Source organism: Puntigrus tetrazona, chromosome 3, assembly GCF_018831695.1.
Source record: "Puntigrus tetrazona isolate hp1 chromosome 3, ASM1883169v1, whole genome shotgun sequence".
NCBI lineage: Eukaryota > Metazoa > Chordata > Actinopteri > Cypriniformes > Cyprinidae > Puntigrus > Puntigrus tetrazona.
In genome coordinates, this window is record NC_056701.1 from 1,395,056 (window position 1) to 1,416,206 (window position 21,151).

Here is a 21,151-nt window from a genome sequence, read left to right on the forward strand (position 1 = left end):
CAGCGTTGCAACAATTTGGCAAAATTAACATGCAATCTCACCTGTACAATCTCTATAATGTCTAACCCCTGTTATGTGTTTGTGTATTGGTTATTTGTGTAAGGTTATTTGTGTGAAGTGAAAAAACACCTTCTTCTTCTGCTCCTTCATACAGTTGTTTCAGGATTAACTTGTCTGACAAGTCCTACAAGTCTGTTCTCTTCTAGTAAAATCAGGTTTCTGTGAATTATACTGTGTGCAACTTAACGCAGTAAACAGTCACTCAACAAAACCTTAGCAATAGTTTAATGATTCTAGTTATATTGTTTTGTGCGGCAGCTTCTGTTTATTGTTAATAAGTTGTCCTGATCTCAGCATACTGTACTCTCAATACATGCGGTCTTTCTTAAGACTTTCTTAGGAGATCTTTTTCTTCTTATTTCAGTTTTATCTTCTTTATCTCAGATCTTTTTGCTGATTAAAAAAAAAAAACATTACAAGACACAAATAAGAATTCAGCTCGAGCACAAAGTCAAAACTTTCACTTTCACTTCTGGGTTTTGTAGCGCTGTTTCTCTCCGGAAGGAGGCGCTATGACTCCGATATGGCGTACAAAAGCTTGTTTTGGTTATTGTCATAACGGATTAACTTATTAACGGTTTTAAACAGTGCTGTAAACTGTCAGAGCATACCTAAACCTAGGCTTGAATGCACCTGACAGTTAAAGTTGGCTACGCCTATATCACTCGTTTGTTGAATACTTGGAACGCTGCCTGAGCGGTGCGCGCGTTTAGCGCATGCGCACAGCTGCCCTCTTTAGTAGTTCGCTCATCCACAACCTGAAAGGCAGTTCACCTTTTAAGACTTCAGATGTAAAGAGAAGACGCAGCGTGTTTGTGTTTAAGTTATTTTTTAACACGTTTTCAGACGTGTTCTGGTAACGCGTTTTCTTTAGAAGTGTTTTTATATTTGGCACGAGTTTTTGGATCTGTTTGTTTGCCTGGTCGCTTCAGACGGATTCGTGATCTCCATCCTCAGTCGGTTTGATCTAATCAAATGACAGACAGCAGATTGACGGACCGCGACGGAAAACAGACGCGGATCCCTAACCGTCTGATCTCCGATGGAGTTGTTTGTGCGTTTCTAAACGGAACTGGAAAAACAACCAGAGACCGATGAACAGTGACATGATTGATTCGTTCGTGTCCCGTTATATTCGAGCTCTTCTTTGAGAGGAGTTACTGAAGCAAATGCGTTTATTTTTGTCCGGTCATGTGTTCACTAAAAGCTCTTCAGGACTGGTGTCGAGATGTTTGTGAAGGTTACTCCCATGTTCAGATCAGAGACATGAGCTCTTCATTCACAGATGGACTGGCTTTCTGTGCGATCATCCACAAACACAGACCCGATCTACTGTAAGAATCAACACTAATCGTGAATGCATTGCTATACGTGATAATCTTAAACAATGTATGGAGGAACCTAGTTAGAAACAATTACATGCATTTTTAACATCTCTGCACCAGAGTACGATAGCCTAAATGTTAACCATTGTAGCCCGTTATATTTCAGTATGAGATGTTTCACCTTTTTAGCAACACTATAGCTGGTCACAGTGGCTTAATATAATATAATATAATATAAACAAAACAACTTGATTTTATTGATTGAATGTGAGTGTAACTTGATGTAATGGTTGATTGGATTCCTCTATAGCCCAGTTGGAAAACTCTTACATATTAGTAGTGTTTTCTGGTCGGTATAGAAATATGTCTTCCGCCCCAGTTTCTTTTCATATCCAGATGTGTTCTTCTTGTGTACGGTTTGTTTTTCTCTGCAGAGATTTTCACTCCCTGTCCAAACAGAACGTCTATGAGAACATGCGTCTGGTGAGTTGGGACTTTTGTTCCTTTTGTTAAAGAGGTTGAACATTTTAGAAAAAAATAAGAAACTCGAAGAGCTTAATTGACCTTTAGAAACTCTAATACAGTGAGCTATCTCAGATATCAGGATCTTGCTGTGTTGAGTGATCTCATGTCCTTTATTCCTCTTCATCAGGCGTTTGACGTTGCGGAGCGTGAGCTGGGAATTCCTGCTCTTTTAGATCCAGATGAACTGGTGTCTGTGAAGGAGCCGGATCTTCTGTCCATCATCACTTACATCTCTCAGCTCTACAGTCTCTTTAGAGGAAACTCCCACGGTACCGATCAGCTGCGAAAGATCTCAAGCTCTTCATGATTCATCAGAGCTGAAATGTGTCATTTTTATTGATTGATACTTTCTGTATGTTCATCAGTGAGTCAGAAGATTCCTGTGAACAATGAATCCAGCAACTCCAAAACACGAGAACAGACACACACTAAGGTATCTATCTGTCTGTCTGTCTGTCTGTCTGTCTGTCTGATAACTCATGTTTCTGCTCTCATTCTATCAGTTCTCATCAGATGTGGTCAGATCGTCAAATAAGCGAGTCTGTAACGTCTGTCACACATGTGTTCATCTCATTCAGAGGGTTTTAGTAAAGGGGCGACTTTATCACCGCTCATGCTTCAGGTAAAACACACACACACACACACACACACACAGTATCACACGCAAACAAACTAACAGTGAACACACACACTCTCTCTAAATACACAGTCTGTCTCTCATGTTTGATTCACTATATTGTGACTTCCATTGATTTTTATATCAGAAGAATAATACCTAAATATGAAAAGAAATGTGCAAAACATAAGATTTTAATATAAACACTAGACTTAATAAAAAATAATTTATAAAGCTTTTTAAAAGTTCACTAAGCAATTCTATTCAAACAATGTTAATATTTAAAAGCACCGTAACAAACACGTTCATACCCTAACAGGACCTTGTCCCTAGTATGCCCCACACATACACAACCTTAGCAAATAAGTGAGGACATCTGATCCTCACAAGCATAGATAAACCTGTTCATACTCACTCTGTCTCAGACTCTCGGTCCTGATGGTGTTTCAGGTGCAGTCGCTGTCGTCGCTCTCTGCTGCCGATCTCTTTCACAGTGGACAGTGAGGTGGGTTTACTGCAGTGCAGTTATCCCTGCAGACCAGCTCCTAAACACAACCAGTCCACAAATCAACACTCACAGAGCAACACCAGTGAGACGGACGGAGACAGGAGTGAGACAAACAGAGACAGGAGTGAGACGTACGGAGACAGAAGCGAGACTGACGGAGACATGAGCGAGACAGACACAAACAGGAGAGAGATGCACGGAGACAGGAGTGAGATGGACAGAGACAAGAGCGAGACAGTTGGAGACAGGAGTGAGACGTACCAAGACGGGAGTGAGATGGACAGAAACAATAGTGAGACTTGAGGGGGAAAGAGTGAGATGTACGGAGACATGAGTGAGGCATACAGAGACAGGAGTGAGATGGGCAGAAACAAGAGTGAGACTTGCGGAGACAAGAGTGAGACTTACGGAGACAAACTTAATGAAGGACATCTTTCCTTCTCATCAGAGACTGACATACAAGAACCTCCCAAACCTGCTCCCAGAAAGAGGGCAGGGCCTCAGGAACCTCCTCGCCCCTCCCCCAGATCACCGGATCATCGTCCTGACAACGGTTAGAATCTTAATCTCTTTGTTACTGTAAGAGCCATTTTAGGGTTTTCTTTGGATTGTGTGCATGTGTGTCCAGTAGGGGTCACTCTTGGTGGGTTGTGCACAGAATATAGGTGGGAACCTTCCCTCAGGTGACAGGTGTTGCTGGAGGGAAGGTGCACACAGTTTTTTGACCGCTACGCTAAGCTGTTTGTACCACGATACAACTTGTAAGGTGATGGACAGGTGGATTTATTGACTGTTTGTTTGGATTCTTGCCATATGGAAATGAAGACCAGGAACGGGTAAAATAAATCGACAACCATGAGCATTTTAATATCTTGTGTGGACATTCTAGTTAATATAAATGTAAGAGTGCGCGTCCATTTACAAGCACCGACCAGCATCCCTCAGCAGCTTAAAGTAGTGGACGTAGCTGCTTACATTTACTATTGTTACAGTGTAAACATCATTAAACAGACAGTTCCATGCTGATTGGACGAGCCAAAGTGTTTGCAATTCCAGTGGTCGTGATAATTAATGATTAATGCATTTATTTGAATTCAAACAGACAAAAGGTTTTTGTTCGGTCACATTCACTCTCTTCCCAGCATGCACTGGGCAATGAATTATTAATAATGTTATACTGGTTGACTACTTAGTAATGTAATTAAATTTTACTGAAGCTTAGCAGAGTTTGTTTTTGTTCATGTGGATAGGACTGAAAACATGAAATCCATAATACTGACTAATTTAATACAATATAAAATAATCTCGGGTATAGAGCCACTTTTAGTTTGATGTCACTTCATAGTTGCTAAAACAACCTTATTTTAATTGAATCTGAATATATTATTGTTACAGTGGTGATATCTTAAGCTCATTGTTCTTTTATTAATATGGCTCTATATTGTGTGCTTCACCTTGTTTTCAATGTCGTGTTTAGATAAATAATTGATTATTACAGTGATTGTCTCAGTCTCGTCTCAGAGCGGTGTCCGTAAGGAACATCCCTGGATGAAGCTGGTTGATCCTGGTCCTTGGTCTCGTCTTCCTCCTGTTCAACCTGCTCATTCTCGCCTCCGCCCCATGACCTTTAACCCTTTCCTGGAAGACAATGAGGAAGAGTCCAAGGATGAAGAGGTACTGGTAGTTTCTAAAGAACTGACACAAACCAGCAGGTTATCTCAACCAGTGCTCGTTCAAGCTGGTTTATATTTAGCCTCCTCTAGTTTAGATGAACCATGTGATCTCCAGGCTGGGAATAGAGCTGCTGTTGTTAGCAGAGACCCTCAGTATCAGGTTTAACCTCAGAAACGCACTGATACACAGTCTGTGACTCGTTTACAGTTTTGTTGCTTACACAACTTGCAAAATGAAGCACAGCATTCAAAATCCTGTTAGATCTGGGTGTGTTGCAGAGAGAACTGTGTGTTGCGTTTTGCAAAAAGTGTTTTATGAAATTGAAAACTGAGTCAAAGGTTGAGAATCAGTGTCTGATTTAGTCTGTGCTGTTAGAGGGTCAGCTTTCAGAGAAGGTAAAGAAACTTTGCCAAGTTCATCACATAGTCATGATAAGATGAGCTCTTCAGAGACCAGTCTAGACCTGAGACCCAAATTCAGACCAAGAACTAGGATCTCCACTTTACTGAACTGAAATAGAGAACACAATGCAGCTTTAATTTCCCGTTCAGAGTCATGTGATTTCTCTCTAATATTCTTGTAGTTTATGTGTAAGTCAAGGAACCAGACAAACAAGCGTCTCACGCTCAGACTGAGTCATGGTTTGTGCTTGTGGGTTGTTGTTTTCTCTTCACACAGGATGTTTTTCTGTGTTTGTTTAACATCATACCATCTCTCTCTTTGTCAAGAAAACCTCTTTCAGTTATCAAACCCCAGCTGCACACAAACCCCAAACCTCATCTTCAGTTCCCAGCATGCACCAGGCAGCAGCTTCTGTTTGTGGTTTCCCGCTCGTCAAGAGGAAGGTGAGAGGCAAACTGTCTTTGTTGCACTGCTGGAGTGAACAGGTCTTTATATTAATAAGAGAGCTTCACTTATGTACAAGAGAGACAGAAAAATGCGTAAAATTTAATTATCATTTGAATAGATCTGTTATTAGTTGTTTGTAGCATCTTTTTGCAGTTTCATTCCTCTTGAAAAGCGCCCAAACCCTAAATGATTTAGATATTTCATGAACTCATGAACACGTCTCCCTAAGGTGTGGGCCTGATTCGCTTCTCTCTTTCAGCATGTTTGTTGGTCTCTGACTGATTGAGTGTGTGTTCAGGTGATGACAGACACACGCGTGTCGGAGAAGCAGGTGTGTGAGGAGCAGAAGAAGCTGGAGGAGCGTCTGCTGGAGCTGGAGAGAAGAGGAGTGCAGCTAGAGACTGAGATGAGGAGACGCAGTAACGGTGAGAAACACAACACCACATGCGCTAAACACATGCAATGCACGTTAGATTACTGTTTTTACATAACTACTAAAGTAATGCATTACTTTCTTATTTTAGAAGGAAACATCTGAGTTAAATAAGTTGGTTGTCCAGATTTAAAAAGTACCTCAAAGGTAATGCGTTACTTTCCTTAAAAATACCAAAGTAGCATTCAACGCTATTAGTGCTAATGCTAACAAACATCCTCGGTCACGTGATCACAGAGATCTGATACTTTCAAACCCGTCTGCTTCAATAGAGTTAAACGAGCTTCGGAGCCTCCGTTAAACCCGTCTCTACTGTACAGTAATAGCCACTAAAACTGAAGAGAGATGAGGAGACGCACACCTCCTCCTCGCACAACAACATGCTAATGCTAATGACTAGCAGATGTGCTAAATGTGCTAACAAAGAGACATGCTAACAGATATGTGCGCGTGTGTATGTTTCAGAGAGTCTTCTAGTCGACTGGTTTCTTCTGATTCATGAGAAGAACATGTTAGTGCGCAGAGACACAGAGCTGGTGTATATGTGAGTGACACGCATTGAACACACATCACGCAGATACACACCATGTTGAGCAGAATATGTGTGTGTAACATGTAATGTGTGTGTTTTCAGGGTGAAGCAGCAGCGTCTGGAGGATCAACAGGCTGATGTGGAGTTTGAGATCAGATGCCTCTTCAACAAACCAGGTGACCAGAAACACAATAAATCGTGTGTGTGGATACAGTATGTTTGTACTGATGTGATTTAATATTGATTAGTGGAAAGCCTGCTTTAATATACTGATCTGAGTACTGTGTGTGTGTGTGTGTGTGTGTGTGTGTGTGTGTGTGTGTGTGTGTGTGTGTGTGTGATTCTCAGAGCAGGACTGGAGCTCTGATGACAGACGTCAGGAACATGAGCTGATGTCACGCCTGCTGTCAATCATTCAGCAGAGGAATGACATCATCAGCAGCCTGGATCAGGACAGGCAGAGGTCAGAGGTCACGTGATCAGGAGTGTGAGGTCACATGACGAGTGTGTGTTATTACTGATGGATGTGTGTGTTCTTCATCAGGGAGGAGGAGGAGGACGTGATGCTGACGGCTGTGATCCAGAGGATGGGTGAGAAGCTGATGTCTCTCTCTGTCTCTCTCTCTCTCTCTCTCTCTCTCTCTGCGCATGCGTGGTCGTGAGCGTTTGTTGAGCGTGTGAGTGGGTGAACGGAGTGTGGTGAGTGTGTGATTATTCTTTTGTTTGGTCGCTGTACCAAACAAAATTATTTTTCTTTTCTCTATCTTTCTCTTTATATTTAGCGTTGAGTCTGTGAAGGTTGTCTTCTGCCAGTATTTAGTACTAGCAGAATGACTTCAGGTGTGAGGAACCTGGACTTCCTCACGCGGCGTCATGCCGTGAAAATCGACTCGAAGGCCAGTGTTGAGAGTGTAGTCTAGCGGTGGGAGGTGGCTGGTTGTGAGAATGTTGTGTCAGCTTCAAGAATGAACAACGCGGTTGTCATTTTTGAAACCGTTGAATTAGCGAACACCGTGGTTGAAAGTGGAGTTGTAATTGACAACGTGCGTTCGTTCCAGTGTTACCGTTGTCCACGCCGTCAAAGAAAGTCATCCTTTCAAATGTACCGCCTTTCATTAAAAATGAGGTGCTTGCACAAATGTTGGAGCGATATGGCAAACTAGTTTCACCAATAAAAATGATTCAGATCGGCTGTAAATCGCCATTACTAAAACATGTAGTGTCGTTTAGGCGCTTCGTGTTTATGATACTAAAGGATAACCGAGAAGAGCTGGACTTGACGTTTAACTTTAAGCATGAGGATTTTAACTACGCGATCTTTGCTACAACTAACAACATGAAGTGCCTTAGCTGTGGTGAAATAGGTCACATTGTCAGAGCTTGCCCGAGGAAAAAAGAAATATTAAAACATAATGTTTCATCGGTCTTGGTTGAAAGGACAGGTGAGGATAAGGAAACAGTGCAAACTGTTACGGAGGAAATACCTACAACAACCAACGTAGTTGGGGAAAGTACGATACTAAAATCTGCGGATGTAATAGATTTATTAGGTAATACAGAAACTTCAAAACAAACAGATGAAGAAAGACAAACTGTGGTTTGCGATGGAAGAAGACTCAGTGTCTGATAAAATGCAGTCAGCTGATGGTTCAGGTGATAAGCAGAGTTCTGACAAAATACAAAACATAGAGATGCTAGGAGATTGTTTTCTGGAAGAACAGGATGAGTGTGTCTTCAAGACACCAAGAAAAAGAACAATGAAACAGCGCCATAACAGTAAATCCAAAAATGGAAAAAGTTGGGAGTCAAACTGATACTGAAAGTGACACTGATCTTTCTGAGTGTAGCTTTTCCTTTGATCAGTCTCAAGATGAGCTACCAGATCATTCTTACAGTGTAGACGATATTAAACTTTTCTTGGGAGCGACCAAGAATGCAAGAAACGTGACGACATCACAGAATACTTTCCTGACTTGAAACAATTCGCTGAAAAAGCAAAAGTTTTTAGAAGTGAAGGCCTTTTTCTGACCAAGAAATTTACAGGTTGAAAAGATTCTCACCAAAGTCAATGTACAACTAGGTTTCAATGTTGGTAATGGGAAACATTAGATATTTTATTATTATTTAGATGATTCTCTATAGTTGCTTCTTGTGTATCCTTTTCTTCTCTTTAATGAGAGATCTTCATATTGCTTCTCTTAATTTGAATGGAGCACGAGAAGGGAAGAAAAGGTTTGAATTATATGAACTAATCAAGTTTAAAAAAATAGACATTTTGTTTGCACAAGAAACACACAGTGATGCTTTAAATGAAGCTGATTGGGCAGAGAGAATTTGATGGGTTATCAATTTGTAGCCACAACACATCTTTAAGTGGTGGTGTTGCTGTCTTGTTCTCCAAGAACTTGATTCCAGTTTCCTATCAAATTGAAGAAATTGTAAAAGGAAGACTTTTGAAGATAAGAGCTCAATTTGAAAATCGTTTTTACGTTTTGTTTTGTGTTTATGTTCCCACAAAGACAGCTGATAGAATGGTTTTTCTAAATGTTTTGTGTAAAGCCATAAGTGACTGTAACAGTGAAGATGTGTTTTTAATGGGAGGATTTTAACTGTACAGAAAACCTCTGATAGGAATCATGTCGAGCCTCACATGGCTTCTAGGAAAAGACTTGTTCAATTGATAGAAAGGCATGATTTAATAGATATATGGAAAAATTTTCATAAGACACAGAGACAGTATACCTGGGTTCATTCTCATAATAATATGTTGTCTTTAGCAAGGTTGGACAGATTTTATGGTTTTAGTCATCAACTTAATATTTTCAGAGATTGTTCTATTATTCCAGTCAGTTTTTGGATCACAGTTTAGTGCAGTGTTTTTTAACCTTGGGATGCATAAAGCCTAAAAGTGCAATGTGGCATTTTAATAATAGCTTATTAACTGATTTAGAATTTAGAGAGATTTTTAAATTCTTTTGGAACGACTTTAGAAATAGAAAGTCTGATTTCCAATCCTTGCAACAATGGTGGGACATTGGTAAAACACAGATAAGACAATTGAGTCAACAGTACGCTTGCAACATCACTAAAGACTTAACTAAGCTAATGATAAGTCTAGAAGAGGATATAAAGAAAATTCAACAATCTATTGGTACTGAACAAAATCAAGAGCTTATTAAGATTTTAGATCAAAAAAAGAAAGAATTGGCTGAACTTTTAAACCGGAAAGCACAAGGAGCTCTGATCAGATCCCGTTTTCAAAACATAGAGTGGATGGATATACCTTCAAAATTCTTTTTTAATTTGGAGAAAAAAAATGGTCAAAAAAGACTTATATATGGCTTACGCTCAAAAGATGGCACTTTTTTGTTGAATCATACAGAGATTCGTAAGAGAGCAATGGAATTTTATGAAGAACTGTATAGCAGTGAGCTTACACACAGGTCAGACGGTGATAATGTGTTTTTTGAAGGTCTTCCTCAGGTATCAGATGATGCCAACAGTGAACTTGGTGGAGTGTTGACTTTGGAGGAGCTACAGAATGCCCTTCAGAACATGGAAAGCGGCAGAGCACCGGGAATAGATGGCCTATCTGTAGACTTTTATAAGTCCTTTTGGCTGGAGATTGGTGCAGATCTGCTTGCTGTCATCAACGAGAGTTTGAGCAGTGGAAAGTTACCACTGAGCTGCCGCAGAGCAGTACTCACTCTACTGCCAAAGAAAGGAGACCTGAGTGACATTAGGAACTGGAGACCTGTCTCGCTGCTATGCAATGATTATAAAATTCTGTCAAAAGCATTAGCAAACCGGTTAAGCAAGGTTTTAGGAGAAATTATTCACCCTGATCAGACTTATTGTGTACCAGGTAGGCAAATTTTTGATAATATTTCGTTTCTTAGAGATTTTATTGACATTGGTAAACTTTTAGACATTGATTTTGGGCTAGTATCAATAGATCAAGAGAAAGCATTTGACAGGGTGGAACACAATTATTTATGGGATGTTCTGAAAGCTTTTGGTTTTAATAAAGCTTTTATTGATAATTTAAAAGTTTTATATTGTGATGTTGAAAGTTTACTGAAGGTAAATGGTGACTTATGTGCCCCCTTTAGAGTTCTTAGGGGCATAAGACAAGGATGTGCTCTGTCTGGGATGCTTTATAGCTTGGCAATTGAACCTCTGTTGAGAAAATTCAGAACAGATTTAGAGGGTGTAAGTTTTCCTAATTGTGAAAACGTTTTTAAACTATCAGCTTATGCTGATGATATTGTCATTATCGTTAAAGAACAGAGTGATGTGGATAGAATGACTGGAATTTTAAGTGATTTCATGACAATATCCTCAGCTAAAATAAATTGGAACAAAAGTGAAGCTTTTTTATTTGGTAAATGGTTGAATAGACAACTTGCTCTTCCTGCGGGGTTAAAATGGAAGAAAGAGGGGTTTAAATACCTGGGAGTTTATCTGGGGATGATATGACTGTTAAAAAAATTTTGAGGAGTAGAAGGGAAAAATTGTTGGTCGATTAAATAAATGGAAGTTTTTACTTTCCAATATGTCTTATAGAGGACGGGTATTAATTATTAATAATTTGGCTGCCTCCACTCTTTGGCATTGGTTAACTTGTATCGATCCCCCGCCACTTTTACTGAAAAAAGTTCAATCTATTTTAGTTAATTTCTTTTGGGATAATTTACATTGGGTTCCACAAAGTGTTTTATTTTTGTCTAAAGATGAAGGGGACAAGGTCTGATTCATTTACAGAGTAGAGCGGCAGCTTTTAGGTTAAAATTTGTGCAAAGGTTTATTGATTCTCCTGTAAATGAAAATTGGAGTGTGACTGCATCTATTATTTTAAAGAATTTTGAAGGTTTGGGCTTGGACAAGCCTCTGTTTTGGATGAACCCTAAGAGGATGTTTGTATCCAAGTTACCTATTTATTATTGTAATTTATTTAAAGTTTGGTCACTTTTTAAAGTGCTGAGATGTGAAAATACTGACTCTTTGTATTGGACTTTGCAAGAACCACTGATTTTTGGCTCACGCTTAGATGTGTCAAATGAACATTTTATTCCGTTTCTGACAGACTTACTTACCAAGTCTCATGTCACTACTCTTGGGGAACTAATTCTGGTTACTGGACCTGACTTTCTTAACATTGAAGCAACGGCGGAACAGTTAAACCTGAAGTCAACACGAGTAATAACTCAGTTGCTGACTAAGTGGAAAGAAACCATTACTGAGGCAGAACTTCAAATGATCAAAGACTTTGCAGAAGGGAGGATTCAGCCTGAGAAAGATGACCTTTTTCCAAAGATGTGTGTGGCACCTGATTTGGGAATGTGCAATGGATTTTTATTAAGGTGTAACAATTTAGTTTTGTCAGGTAAAGAGGAGCCTCTGGTAAAGCCATGTATAAATGTTGTGTTAAAGTTTTAAACAAAAAAATCTTGATGGAAAAATAGACACACCTTGGCGTAATGTTTTACACCTAAGTGAGAATGCAAGACCTGAATGGGGGCACTCTATAAGTCACCACTAAGTAAAAAAACAGGGACTTACAATGAGAGTTTTACACGTATTATAGCCGTTAATGCCTTTGTGTCCATAGTAAACCATGAAGTTAGTCAAGAATGTCCTTTTTGTTCACAAAGAGAAACAGTGTTTCATGCTTTTATGCATTGTGATAGATTAAGACCCTTGTTTGTTTTGTTACAAGATTTGTTTAAACAGTTTGATGAAGAGTTCTCTGTGGAGATTTTTATCTGTGGTTTTAAATATTCTAGATCACGTTCCTCTGAATGTCAGTTGTTTAATCTCTTGTTGGGTCAAGCAAAATGGCAATTTATGTGAGCAGAAAAAGGAAAATAGAGGGGAACTCTGATACAGATGTGACTATACTTTTTTCAATGCTGGTAAAGACTAGGATTCAAATTGATTTTCGTTACTACAAAGCAACAAAAAATTTGATGTACTTTGAACAAAGATGGTGTGTAAAAGATGTTCTTTGCAATATTATTGATGATGTTTTAATTTTTAATTTTTTGTTGTGACATTTTCTTGTGTAATTGTTGTAGGTCTTTTTGTAACAAAATAGAGTTTTAAAAATCAAATCTCTCTCTCTCTCTCTCTCTCTCTCTCTCTCTCTCTCTCTCTCTCTCTCTCTCTCTCTCTCTCTCTCTGTCTCTGTCTCTCTCTCTGTCTCTCTCTCTCTCTCTCTCTCTCTCTCTGTCTCTCTCTCTCTCTCTGTCTCTCTCTCTCTCTCTCTCTCTCTCTCTCTCTCTGTCTCTCTCTCTCTCTCTCTCTCTCTGTCTCTCTCTCTCTCTCTCTCTCTCTCTCTCTCTCTCTCTCTGTCTCTCTCTCTCTCTCTCTCTCTCTCTCTCTCTCTCTCTCTCTCTCTCTCTCTCTCTCTCTCTCTCTCTCTCTCTCTCTCTCTCTCTCTCTCTCTCTCTCTCTCTCTCTCTCTCTCTCTCTCTCTCTGTCTCTCTCTCTCTCTCTCTCTCTCTCTCTCTCTCTCTCTCTCTCTCTCTCTCTCTCTCTCTCTCTCTCTCTCTCTCTCTCTCTGTCTCTCTCTCTCTCTCTCTGTCTCTCTCTCTCTCTCTCTCTCTCTGTCTCTCTGTTCTCTCTCTCTGTCTCTCTCTCTGTCTCTCTCTCTGTCTCTCTCTCTCTGTCTCTCTCTCTGTCTCTCTCTCTCTCTCTCTCTCTCTCTCTCTCTCTCTCTCTCTCTCTCTCTCTCTCCTCTCTCTCTCTCTCTCTCTCTCTCTGTCTCTCTCTCTCTCTGTCTCTCTCTCTCTCTCTCTCTCTCTCTGTCTCTCTCTCTCTCTCTGTCTCTCTCTCTCTCTCTCTCTCTCTCTCTCTCTCTCTCTCTCTCTCTCTCTCTCTCTCTGTCTCTCTCTCTCTCTCTCTCTCTCTCTCTCTCTCTCTCTCTCTCTCTCTCTCTCTCTCTCTCTCTCTCTCTCTCTCTCTCTCTCTCTCTCTCTCTCTCTCTCTCTCTCTCTCTCTCTGTCTCTCTCTCTCTCTCTGTCTCTCTCTCTCTCTCTCTCTCTCTGTCTCTCTCTCTCTCTCTCTCTCTCTCTCTCTCTCTCTCTCTCTCTCTCTCTCTCTGTCTCTCTCTCTCTCTCTCTCTCTCTCTCTCTCTCTCTCTCTCTCTCTCTCTCTCTCTCTCTCTGTCTCTCTTGTCGTCTCTCTCCAGAGCTCCTGACACAGACGGACAAATCCAGCAGGAGCTTCAAACACCTTCAGATGTTCAAGAAATCCAGGCGTAAGACAGCTGAAAAACAGCTGAAGAGCACAAAGAGACAGCTTTTTAAATAATGTCAAATAATAGAAAATAAAACTATCCATCAGGATAAACTGAACTGTTTTTTATAATAAGCACGTAGCATGGCCGCATTTTCATCATTTCTATCTGGCCTTGTCTACACACACATATTTGTGGCATGGTGTGTTTTCGTTTTCAAGCTCAGATGTCTTGAACACCAGTTATTGCACGCTTCCCACCCAAAACCACGATCTCGTCTCGGCTGAGCCACTTCTCTTCTCTGATTGTGGGCAAAATAATCTTTTCACAGCTTCAGGTCAACTGAACAAATTGCTTAGTGTTTGATTCACTGTTCAGAAGCGCTGGGGACATCTGCTGGACAAAATACATTTTTGTAAACGCAAGAAAAATGTTACTAGTCAGTAGACATTTATATTTATATAATGGATTTCTGGGTTCAATACTCATTTTACCCGCTATATATATATATATATATATATATATATATATATATATATATAAAACACAGAAATTCAAATGCACCATTAGCTTGGTGGGTGAAAAATTTTCACGAATAATAAGAAGAGTTCAGTAAAAGTCATGATGGTTGTTATGCTCTAAAGATGGTAAACCTTGTGCTTTTGTTTCTTGCTGCTGGATATAATTCATGTTTCTTCTGGCGGTCTTAAAGCTCAGCTGACGGCGGATGACCCCAAAACAAGTTCATCTTTTTCGTTTTTCCGTCTTCTGTTACGTCTGTCTGATAATAATGTAATCATATAAGAGACACCACATCGTCCATCAGCCGGAAAAACTGAATATATTTTATACCGAAAAAGTACACAGCTGAAGTTGGACTTCGTAAAAAGTTAATATATAGGCTGTATTTATATAAAACAAAAATGACAAAATACTTTATTTGAAGACTTAAGATGTAATGTTATTTGAAGATGTAATTCATTATAAACGTATTTGCTTTTATCCAAAGCGACTTACAAATGATATACACGTGTTATAACAACTCTCAGTTAGTAACATAATACACATAAGTTTATTTTTTTAAATTATATAATAAATAAAAAGAAAACATAGAATAGAAAGAAAATAGAGCAAGAGGCCGCTTTTGATTTTCCTTGTTTGTTCCTGTTACAACTGGCGTTACTGCTATTACTGGTGACAGAATGTGTCTTAATTAATGTGTCATAATTCATTATGATATTATTAGAGTATTGTTTTTCAGCCGTAGCTGTGTTTGACATACCATAAACTCTTTTTACTTTGTGTCACGCACGTAAAGATACATGTAAACAACATTCTTTGTTGTATTTTCCTGTTAAAATATTCCTTTGAAACCTTTTTTTTTTAAGAACCGCCCCTTTCTCTGGTAGTGGGCGGGGCTAATGCATGAAAGACAATCTCATTGGCTGGCGCTCTCCTACTATCAGTTTCTTGTAACTATAACAAATTACTTTTTTAAAGTAACGTGGCCAACACTGAACCCTGGTGACGTAGGTTTAGGGGCGGGGTTAGGTGCACGTTATTTCGTAGAAATTCATACAAAAAATTGTGTGAAGTTTTGTACAAATTCTTAAGAATTAGCCAAACTCTCAGAGCAACCACCGGCTCTTCGTTTTCTTTCGGGAGTTTTGGAAGAGCAATGAAAAGTTTGAAAGCATCTTCAAAAGAGCTTTATTTATAGCACCTTTCCAGGGCTCAATGAAATTTCACAATGTACATGCAACAAAAAAAGAGTAGCACTAAAAGGGTGCAATGACAAACAATAGCTAGTAGAAACAAAGCAAGTGGATAAATCGATAAACCAGGCATCATTTGATACAAATGATCATGATAATCATTAATCAACTGAAATGTGAACTCTACCTCCATCAACTAGATCAACTAACCTGTGCTTTTTTTGGAGGGTTTTCTTTTGGCAAATCTAGTAAATAGAATGTATTTGGAAATTTCTTCGACACTGAAACTCCTCTTGATCAGTGAATCTATTAAACGCGTTAAACACAAGAAAAGCACGAGATCCAGGATCTTTCAGGATCTCTGTCATTAACCGTGTTCAAGAATGCACAATAAATCAACTACAGACACACTTGGTTTTTGTCGTCTCCCCTCCTCTTCTTCTCTCTCTTTCTCTCTCTTGTTCCTCTCTCAGTCTCTCTTCTTCCTCTCGTCTGAATCTCTGAGCATCTTCAAACATCTGATTACTGTAGTGTCGTCCTCCGTTCTGCTTTATCATTGAGTCAATCTTCTGCAGCAGATCATACACCTGCTCTCTGTTATTCAGATCTTTATTGTTGAACACCTGATATCTTCCTCCACACTGATCTACTAGACGTCTAAATCTGTAGTTATCTTCAATGAGTTCCTCTACAGACTCTCTCTTCCAGCAGATCTTCATGAGTGAAGAGAACGATGGAGTATTTTAACACCTCCTCTCCAAACATCACCTCAATCTGCTGAGGAACCTCTAACTCCTGATCAGTGAATCTCATGATCACAGGAAACACAATGAGAAAAGCGTGAGGTCCAGGACTGGATAAATAAACACTTTTCCCTATTTTTGCATACTCAACTCAGGCCTCATCTGTGTGTCGAAGAATCCAGGAGTATCTACTACAGACACCGATCGGCCGAAACAGTGGCGTGAGCTTCTGAACATTCACTGGTCACCGTGATTCAAGCTCATCTTAGATCTGAACACTTTCTGTCCCAGGACTGTGTTTCCAGACGCACTTTTCCCGACACCAGTTTGACCCAGAAGAACTATCCTCACATCCGCCTGTTGATCATGTGCATCTCGTCTCTTCATCTGATCAGAAAGAAAAGAAAATGAAGATTCAAAAGCTTTTACATATAGAGACACTGAACGCCGCTGATTGTTGCGATTCTCTTCAGCAATGAAATAAAATGAAACATGGTCTTGCTTTACACTTTATATCATTTACAGAATTAAAAACCTTTTCAATTTATAATTTCTACTCACCGCTTATGGAACTTTCTTGTAAGGTTTAGATTCCTGTTTTTCTGTTCCTTCGTTTTTCTTCTTCTCTTCTTCTCTTTTCGGTCTTTCCTCTTGTTTCTGTTTTCTTGATCCCTTCTTTCTTTCTCCATCATCTTCTTCATTCTCTCTTCATCTTCTTCCAGTTTCGTCACCAGTTCTTTTTTTCTCCTCATTCTCTCAGTCTTGTTTTCTTCTTCTTCGTGTTTAGATGAAGAGATTTCCTCACTCTCTTCTTTCTCTTTTGATGAGTGTTTGATATCTTTCTTCCAGCTTTCTGAATTTCTCTTCTACCTCTTTCTCTCCTCATCAGTTCTCTCTCTTTCTCTCTTCTTCTTGTGTTTTCATCAGTCCTTCCTTCTCTTTTATTTGTGTTTTGTAACGTTCTTCTGTTTCTGTTAAACTCTTCTTCTCTTCTCCTTCTCTCTTTTTCGTGATTCTGTTTTTCGTTCTCTATTTTGTTCATCAGCCCGTCTCTTTCCTTCTTTACTTTATCTTTTTCTTCCCTCATTTCCTGTTTTTCGTGTCTAAACGTCTCTCGTTCTCGTCTCATCTCATCTCGTATTTCTGATTTCTCTTCCAGTTCCTCCTCTCTTCTCTTTCTCTCTCTTCTCCGATTCTGTTGTTCTTCTTCCATCCTCATCTTTATTCTATCTTTATCTTCGTTATGTTTTTCACCAGTTCTCCGTTTTCTCTGTTCAGTTGCTCCACTCTGTCCATCAGGATCTTCACCTGTTGTTCTTGTTTTTCTCTCTCCATCTTTCTGAACATCTTACACGAGTAGAAACTCCCTCCGTTTGCTTTCACCATGTGGTCTATCTTCTCCAGCAGATCAGTCACCTGTGTTCGGTCTTCTGTCTGATTATTATTGAACACGTGGTACCCGTTTCCACACGCTTCGATCAGCTTCATCAATGGAGATCCAGGCTTCCCCAAACACTGCTCAATGGTTTTGTTCTTCAGATCATCTCCTCTGGTGAAGAGCACCATGGTGTACATCAACGATTTCTCACCAAACGTCTCTTGGATGATCTTCACAGATGTTTCCTCGTGTTTAGTGAATCGTCCCAGCGGTATCAGTAAGAGAAACACATGCGGTCCAGGCAGGATCATGGAGATGCAGTTGGTGATTTCTCTCTGATCTCCTCGTTACTCCAGTTCAGTATCAAACAGTCCCGGGTGTCGATCACAGTGACTGCGTCGATCGCTGATTTGAGACGATTCTCTCTGACTCTCTTTAGTCACCGAATCGAAAGACGCTTCTGCTATAAAAGTGTTTCTTCCTAATATAGTGTTTATGGTTGCGCTTTTCCCAACCCAGTTTTTCCCAGCAGCACAATCCTCAGTTCATCATCCACGTTTCCTCTGGAACCTGAAAAGCAGAACAAATCACGCTAATCAAGAAAGAATATCCTTTCGCTTAAATGACAAGATCTTCAGGAGGTTCGTTAATTTTGATAGTCAAAGTTTTGATAGTTTTTATTACATTTAATACCGAATCAAACTCTCAAGTCTGACATTGTATTTGTAAAATACAAGCATTTCCATATACTTTATTTATTGATGTATTTTTTGAAGTTGCATATTGCGGTTCTGTTGTACAGAAATACTAAAGTATAACACTACTATATAGATTAAACCACTAAATAATTAAATCATTTTCTAGCACCAGTTTAACTCATTTTGTGCTCCTTACCTTCTGAGAGTAAATGTAAACGCGTCTCTAGTGAGTGGATTTTCTTCTTCATCTCTTTATACGCCATCAGTTTTTTCACCTGTGCCTCCAGAAACGTCTTTGTGGAGAAACGCTCTCCTCTGTTTTCTTCCAGCATCAGCTCGATCTTCTCCATCAGTTTAGACGTTTGACCAATGAAACAATATCGTCCCCCAAAGCTCTGGATGACAGACCGCGTTTCTTCACCGAGTTCCTCTCCCTGATGCTCTGAACTCTTTATGAGGATCAAGACGTGCTTGTTGATTCTCGAGCTGAAGATCTTCCGGATCTCCTCCATTTCTGCTTTGTCCTCGTTATTGAGCGGAGCAGGAACAACGAGGAGGAAAACGTGAACTCCAGGATCGCAGAGAGACACGCAACGGAGAGCCTGGCGCATCACTTCCTCCTCGGAGAGACGAATCAGAGCTGGGAGCTCCAGCAGACTGATCTGAGGATCATCAAGCTCCTTCTGCAGGATCTGCTCCGATACGGAGGATTTCAATCTCCCATCGCTCCCGCACACAACCAGATTCAGCTTCACGCTCTGCAACTGTGAACAGAAGATTTCAATAAAACGTTGTAGCACCCTACTAATAAATATATAAACACACCAGCAGGGTTAAACTTCACATTTCCATTGTAGATTAAGCAAAACTGGCCACATTTGTGCACGCAGCTCATCAAAGTCATCTGTATTCATCTGTAGACTTACGGTTGGGTGTCTCTATTTCTTTGCTCCGTCTTCTCCTGAGAGCAGAACCGTGAACCACAGCTGCAGGGGAAAAACACTTTAACTAATAGCGACTACAAAAAAACATGTATTGATTCTCTAAAGGTGTCTATACCAAAGCATTTTTAGAGACAGAGACTTAAACCAAGAAAAACGGGCGTAATGCATATTAACAAAGGAATAATAAAAAACTGTTATAAACTTGTCTTCTCGTATTCAGAGCAATATTCATTATTTCATCAAGTGTGAAGCACGTCATTTCAGTATTAATGTAATAATTTCAGCCTTCAGTTGGGTTTCTAAACTCTATGAACACTATATATCATGCAATACACTTTTTTACTCTTTTATGTTTCTTTTTTGTAAATACTCGCCTATAATGAACTGTGGAAACGCTTTACCTGTTTGCTTGGTAAAACTAACACCTCATGTCCATGGTTTCGTCTCACAAAGATAAGTTACAACTTCAGATATTCTTCACACGCTCTACCTTCATTTATTTGAGGAGGTGCTCGTATCTTAAGTGTACCTGGAGCAAACTAACCTGTATACGTCCACAACTTGAGTGTTTGTCCAAAAGAGATGACTGTTGTTGTTGTTATTATTGATGTTCAATAGTTATCGCTCACCTCTGCTTTCTCTGGTGGCCATGTTGATATTATGGCCTTCCTTCAGTCATGAGCTGATCTTCTTTTCATTATCCTTTCAGACATTGAACTGATTTCACTGACGCACACTAAACATCTGATTTAATGACAAAACATTGCAACAATCACAAACGCTTTCACTTTCGTATACAACATTTTGTGCTTAAAATATATCTTATTTGACACGATTTTTGATTGTATTTTTATTCCTGTGGATGAAAGTGAAACCAACGATTTCTGCAACTTTACAATCACTTTTTCTTACTTCTAACATAACTAAAGTCATCTTAAATATACCTGCGTGTCCAGGCTCGTCATTCCCTTCATAAAAGCAGGAAGAAACGGGTGTGGGTGGGGTTTGTGGAAAAACACTTTTTATAGCCTACTTTAAGACGCATATAAAATTGCATACAAGTTATATCTACACCATTCAACATAAAACGTAAATGAAATAAATATTTCCACACCGATCGCCTGTAGCAACCAACTAACGGTTAAAACTGCAAATGCAAAGAAAACGCAGCAAACGTTGGCAAAACTGCTAACATTGACTTTAAAGTGTCGTTTACAGCCTTGTATCAAAAGCAGATGTGTTTATTTGTTTATTTATTATTGCTGCTGTTATTATTTTCTTCACGATTGTTTGTGGAACGTCGGCGTTTAAACCCCGCGTTTCTCCACGGACCCTAAAAACCGCGGCACGCCGGAAGTTGGTTCCATGCTTCGCCTCGTCTGGTGTCCGAGGCGCCACAACAACGGAGTTTTCTGCGAAATCGTTACTTAAATCGTTCTTACGACGCGCTAGACAATAACAATGTCTGACAACGAAGACAAGTGAGTTCTGAAAGAGTCGGCGACGGTCTTTGTGACACGTTTACTGCCGTTTAAAGTGTGAGAGTGTGAAAACAACACGGTGATGGTGTTATAAAGATGTAGTGTAAGGAGCTGGAGTTTATTAAGCGCTTTCTTGTCTGGGTCAAGGATCTGGGTTGAGATCGAGCGACTGCCTTTCGTTTGATCGTGTGTTTATCTCTGTTTTTGTTTGATCGTTCAGTTTCGATGACGGAGATTTCGATGATGTCGAGGATGAAGAGCCTCTGGATGACCTGGAGAACGTGGAAGATGTAAGAACGCCGCTTTAAAGCCGTGTCTGATCCGCATCGGTTCTGAGAATGAAGCAGTTTTTGTAGTGTGTCAACTCACACCCTGCTTTTATTATTGTAATGCTAGAAAGTACAATGTTTTATTGACATCTGGTGAGTTT

The 21,151-nt window shown here is 39.7% G+C and overlaps 2 protein-coding genes and 2 pseudogenes across 3 annotated transcripts in view; 2 read left to right on the forward strand and 2 right to left on the reverse strand.

Annotated features, from left to right (window-relative positions):
• Positions 1–791: 791 nt before the first annotated feature.
• On the forward strand, positions 792–13,871 carry LOC122330032 (MICAL-like protein 1). 2 transcript variants are annotated; one of them, XM_043226812.1, is made up of 15 exons: positions 793–1,394; positions 1,820–1,868; positions 2,038–2,179; positions 2,276–2,343; positions 2,414–2,532; positions 2,977–3,031; positions 3,483–3,587; positions 4,556–4,708; positions 5,437–5,553; positions 5,856–5,982; positions 6,456–6,534; positions 6,625–6,698; positions 6,871–6,985; positions 7,067–7,113; positions 13,715–13,871. In XM_043226812.1, exons 1-15 carry the CDS (start codon positions 1,252–1,254, stop codon positions 13,834–13,836), a joined length of 1,515 nt encoding a protein of 504 aa, XP_043082747.1. In that variant the 5' UTR covers positions 793–1,251; the 3' UTR covers positions 13,837–13,871. The 2 variants fall into 2 exon arrangements, 1 of the variants encoding a protein (XP_043082747.1); XR_006247969.1 differs by lacking the exon at positions 13,715–13,871 and having other exon boundaries at positions 792–1,394; positions 6,876–6,985.
• A 2,064-nt stretch (positions 13,872–15,935) lies between these two features.
• On the reverse strand, positions 15,936–16,780 carry LOC122330441 (annotated as a pseudogene).
• A 419-nt stretch (positions 16,781–17,199) lies between these two features.
• LOC122330075 lies at positions 17,200–20,172 on the reverse strand (annotated as a pseudogene).
• Positions 20,173–20,561: 389 nt separating this feature from the next.
• LOC122330593 (DNA-directed RNA polymerases I, II, and III subunit RPABC2) overlaps positions 20,562–21,151 on the forward strand; it is a 2,696-nt gene continuing 2,106 nt past the window's right edge. Inside the window, exons 1-2 of the mRNA XM_043227748.1 lie at positions 20,562–20,721; positions 20,942–21,011. Of these exons, the coding sequence (XP_043083683.1) occupies positions 20,702–20,721; positions 20,942–21,011 (90 nt within the window). The 5' untranslated portion in view covers positions 20,562–20,701. The remainder of the gene's footprint in view (positions 20,722–20,941; positions 21,012–21,151) is intronic.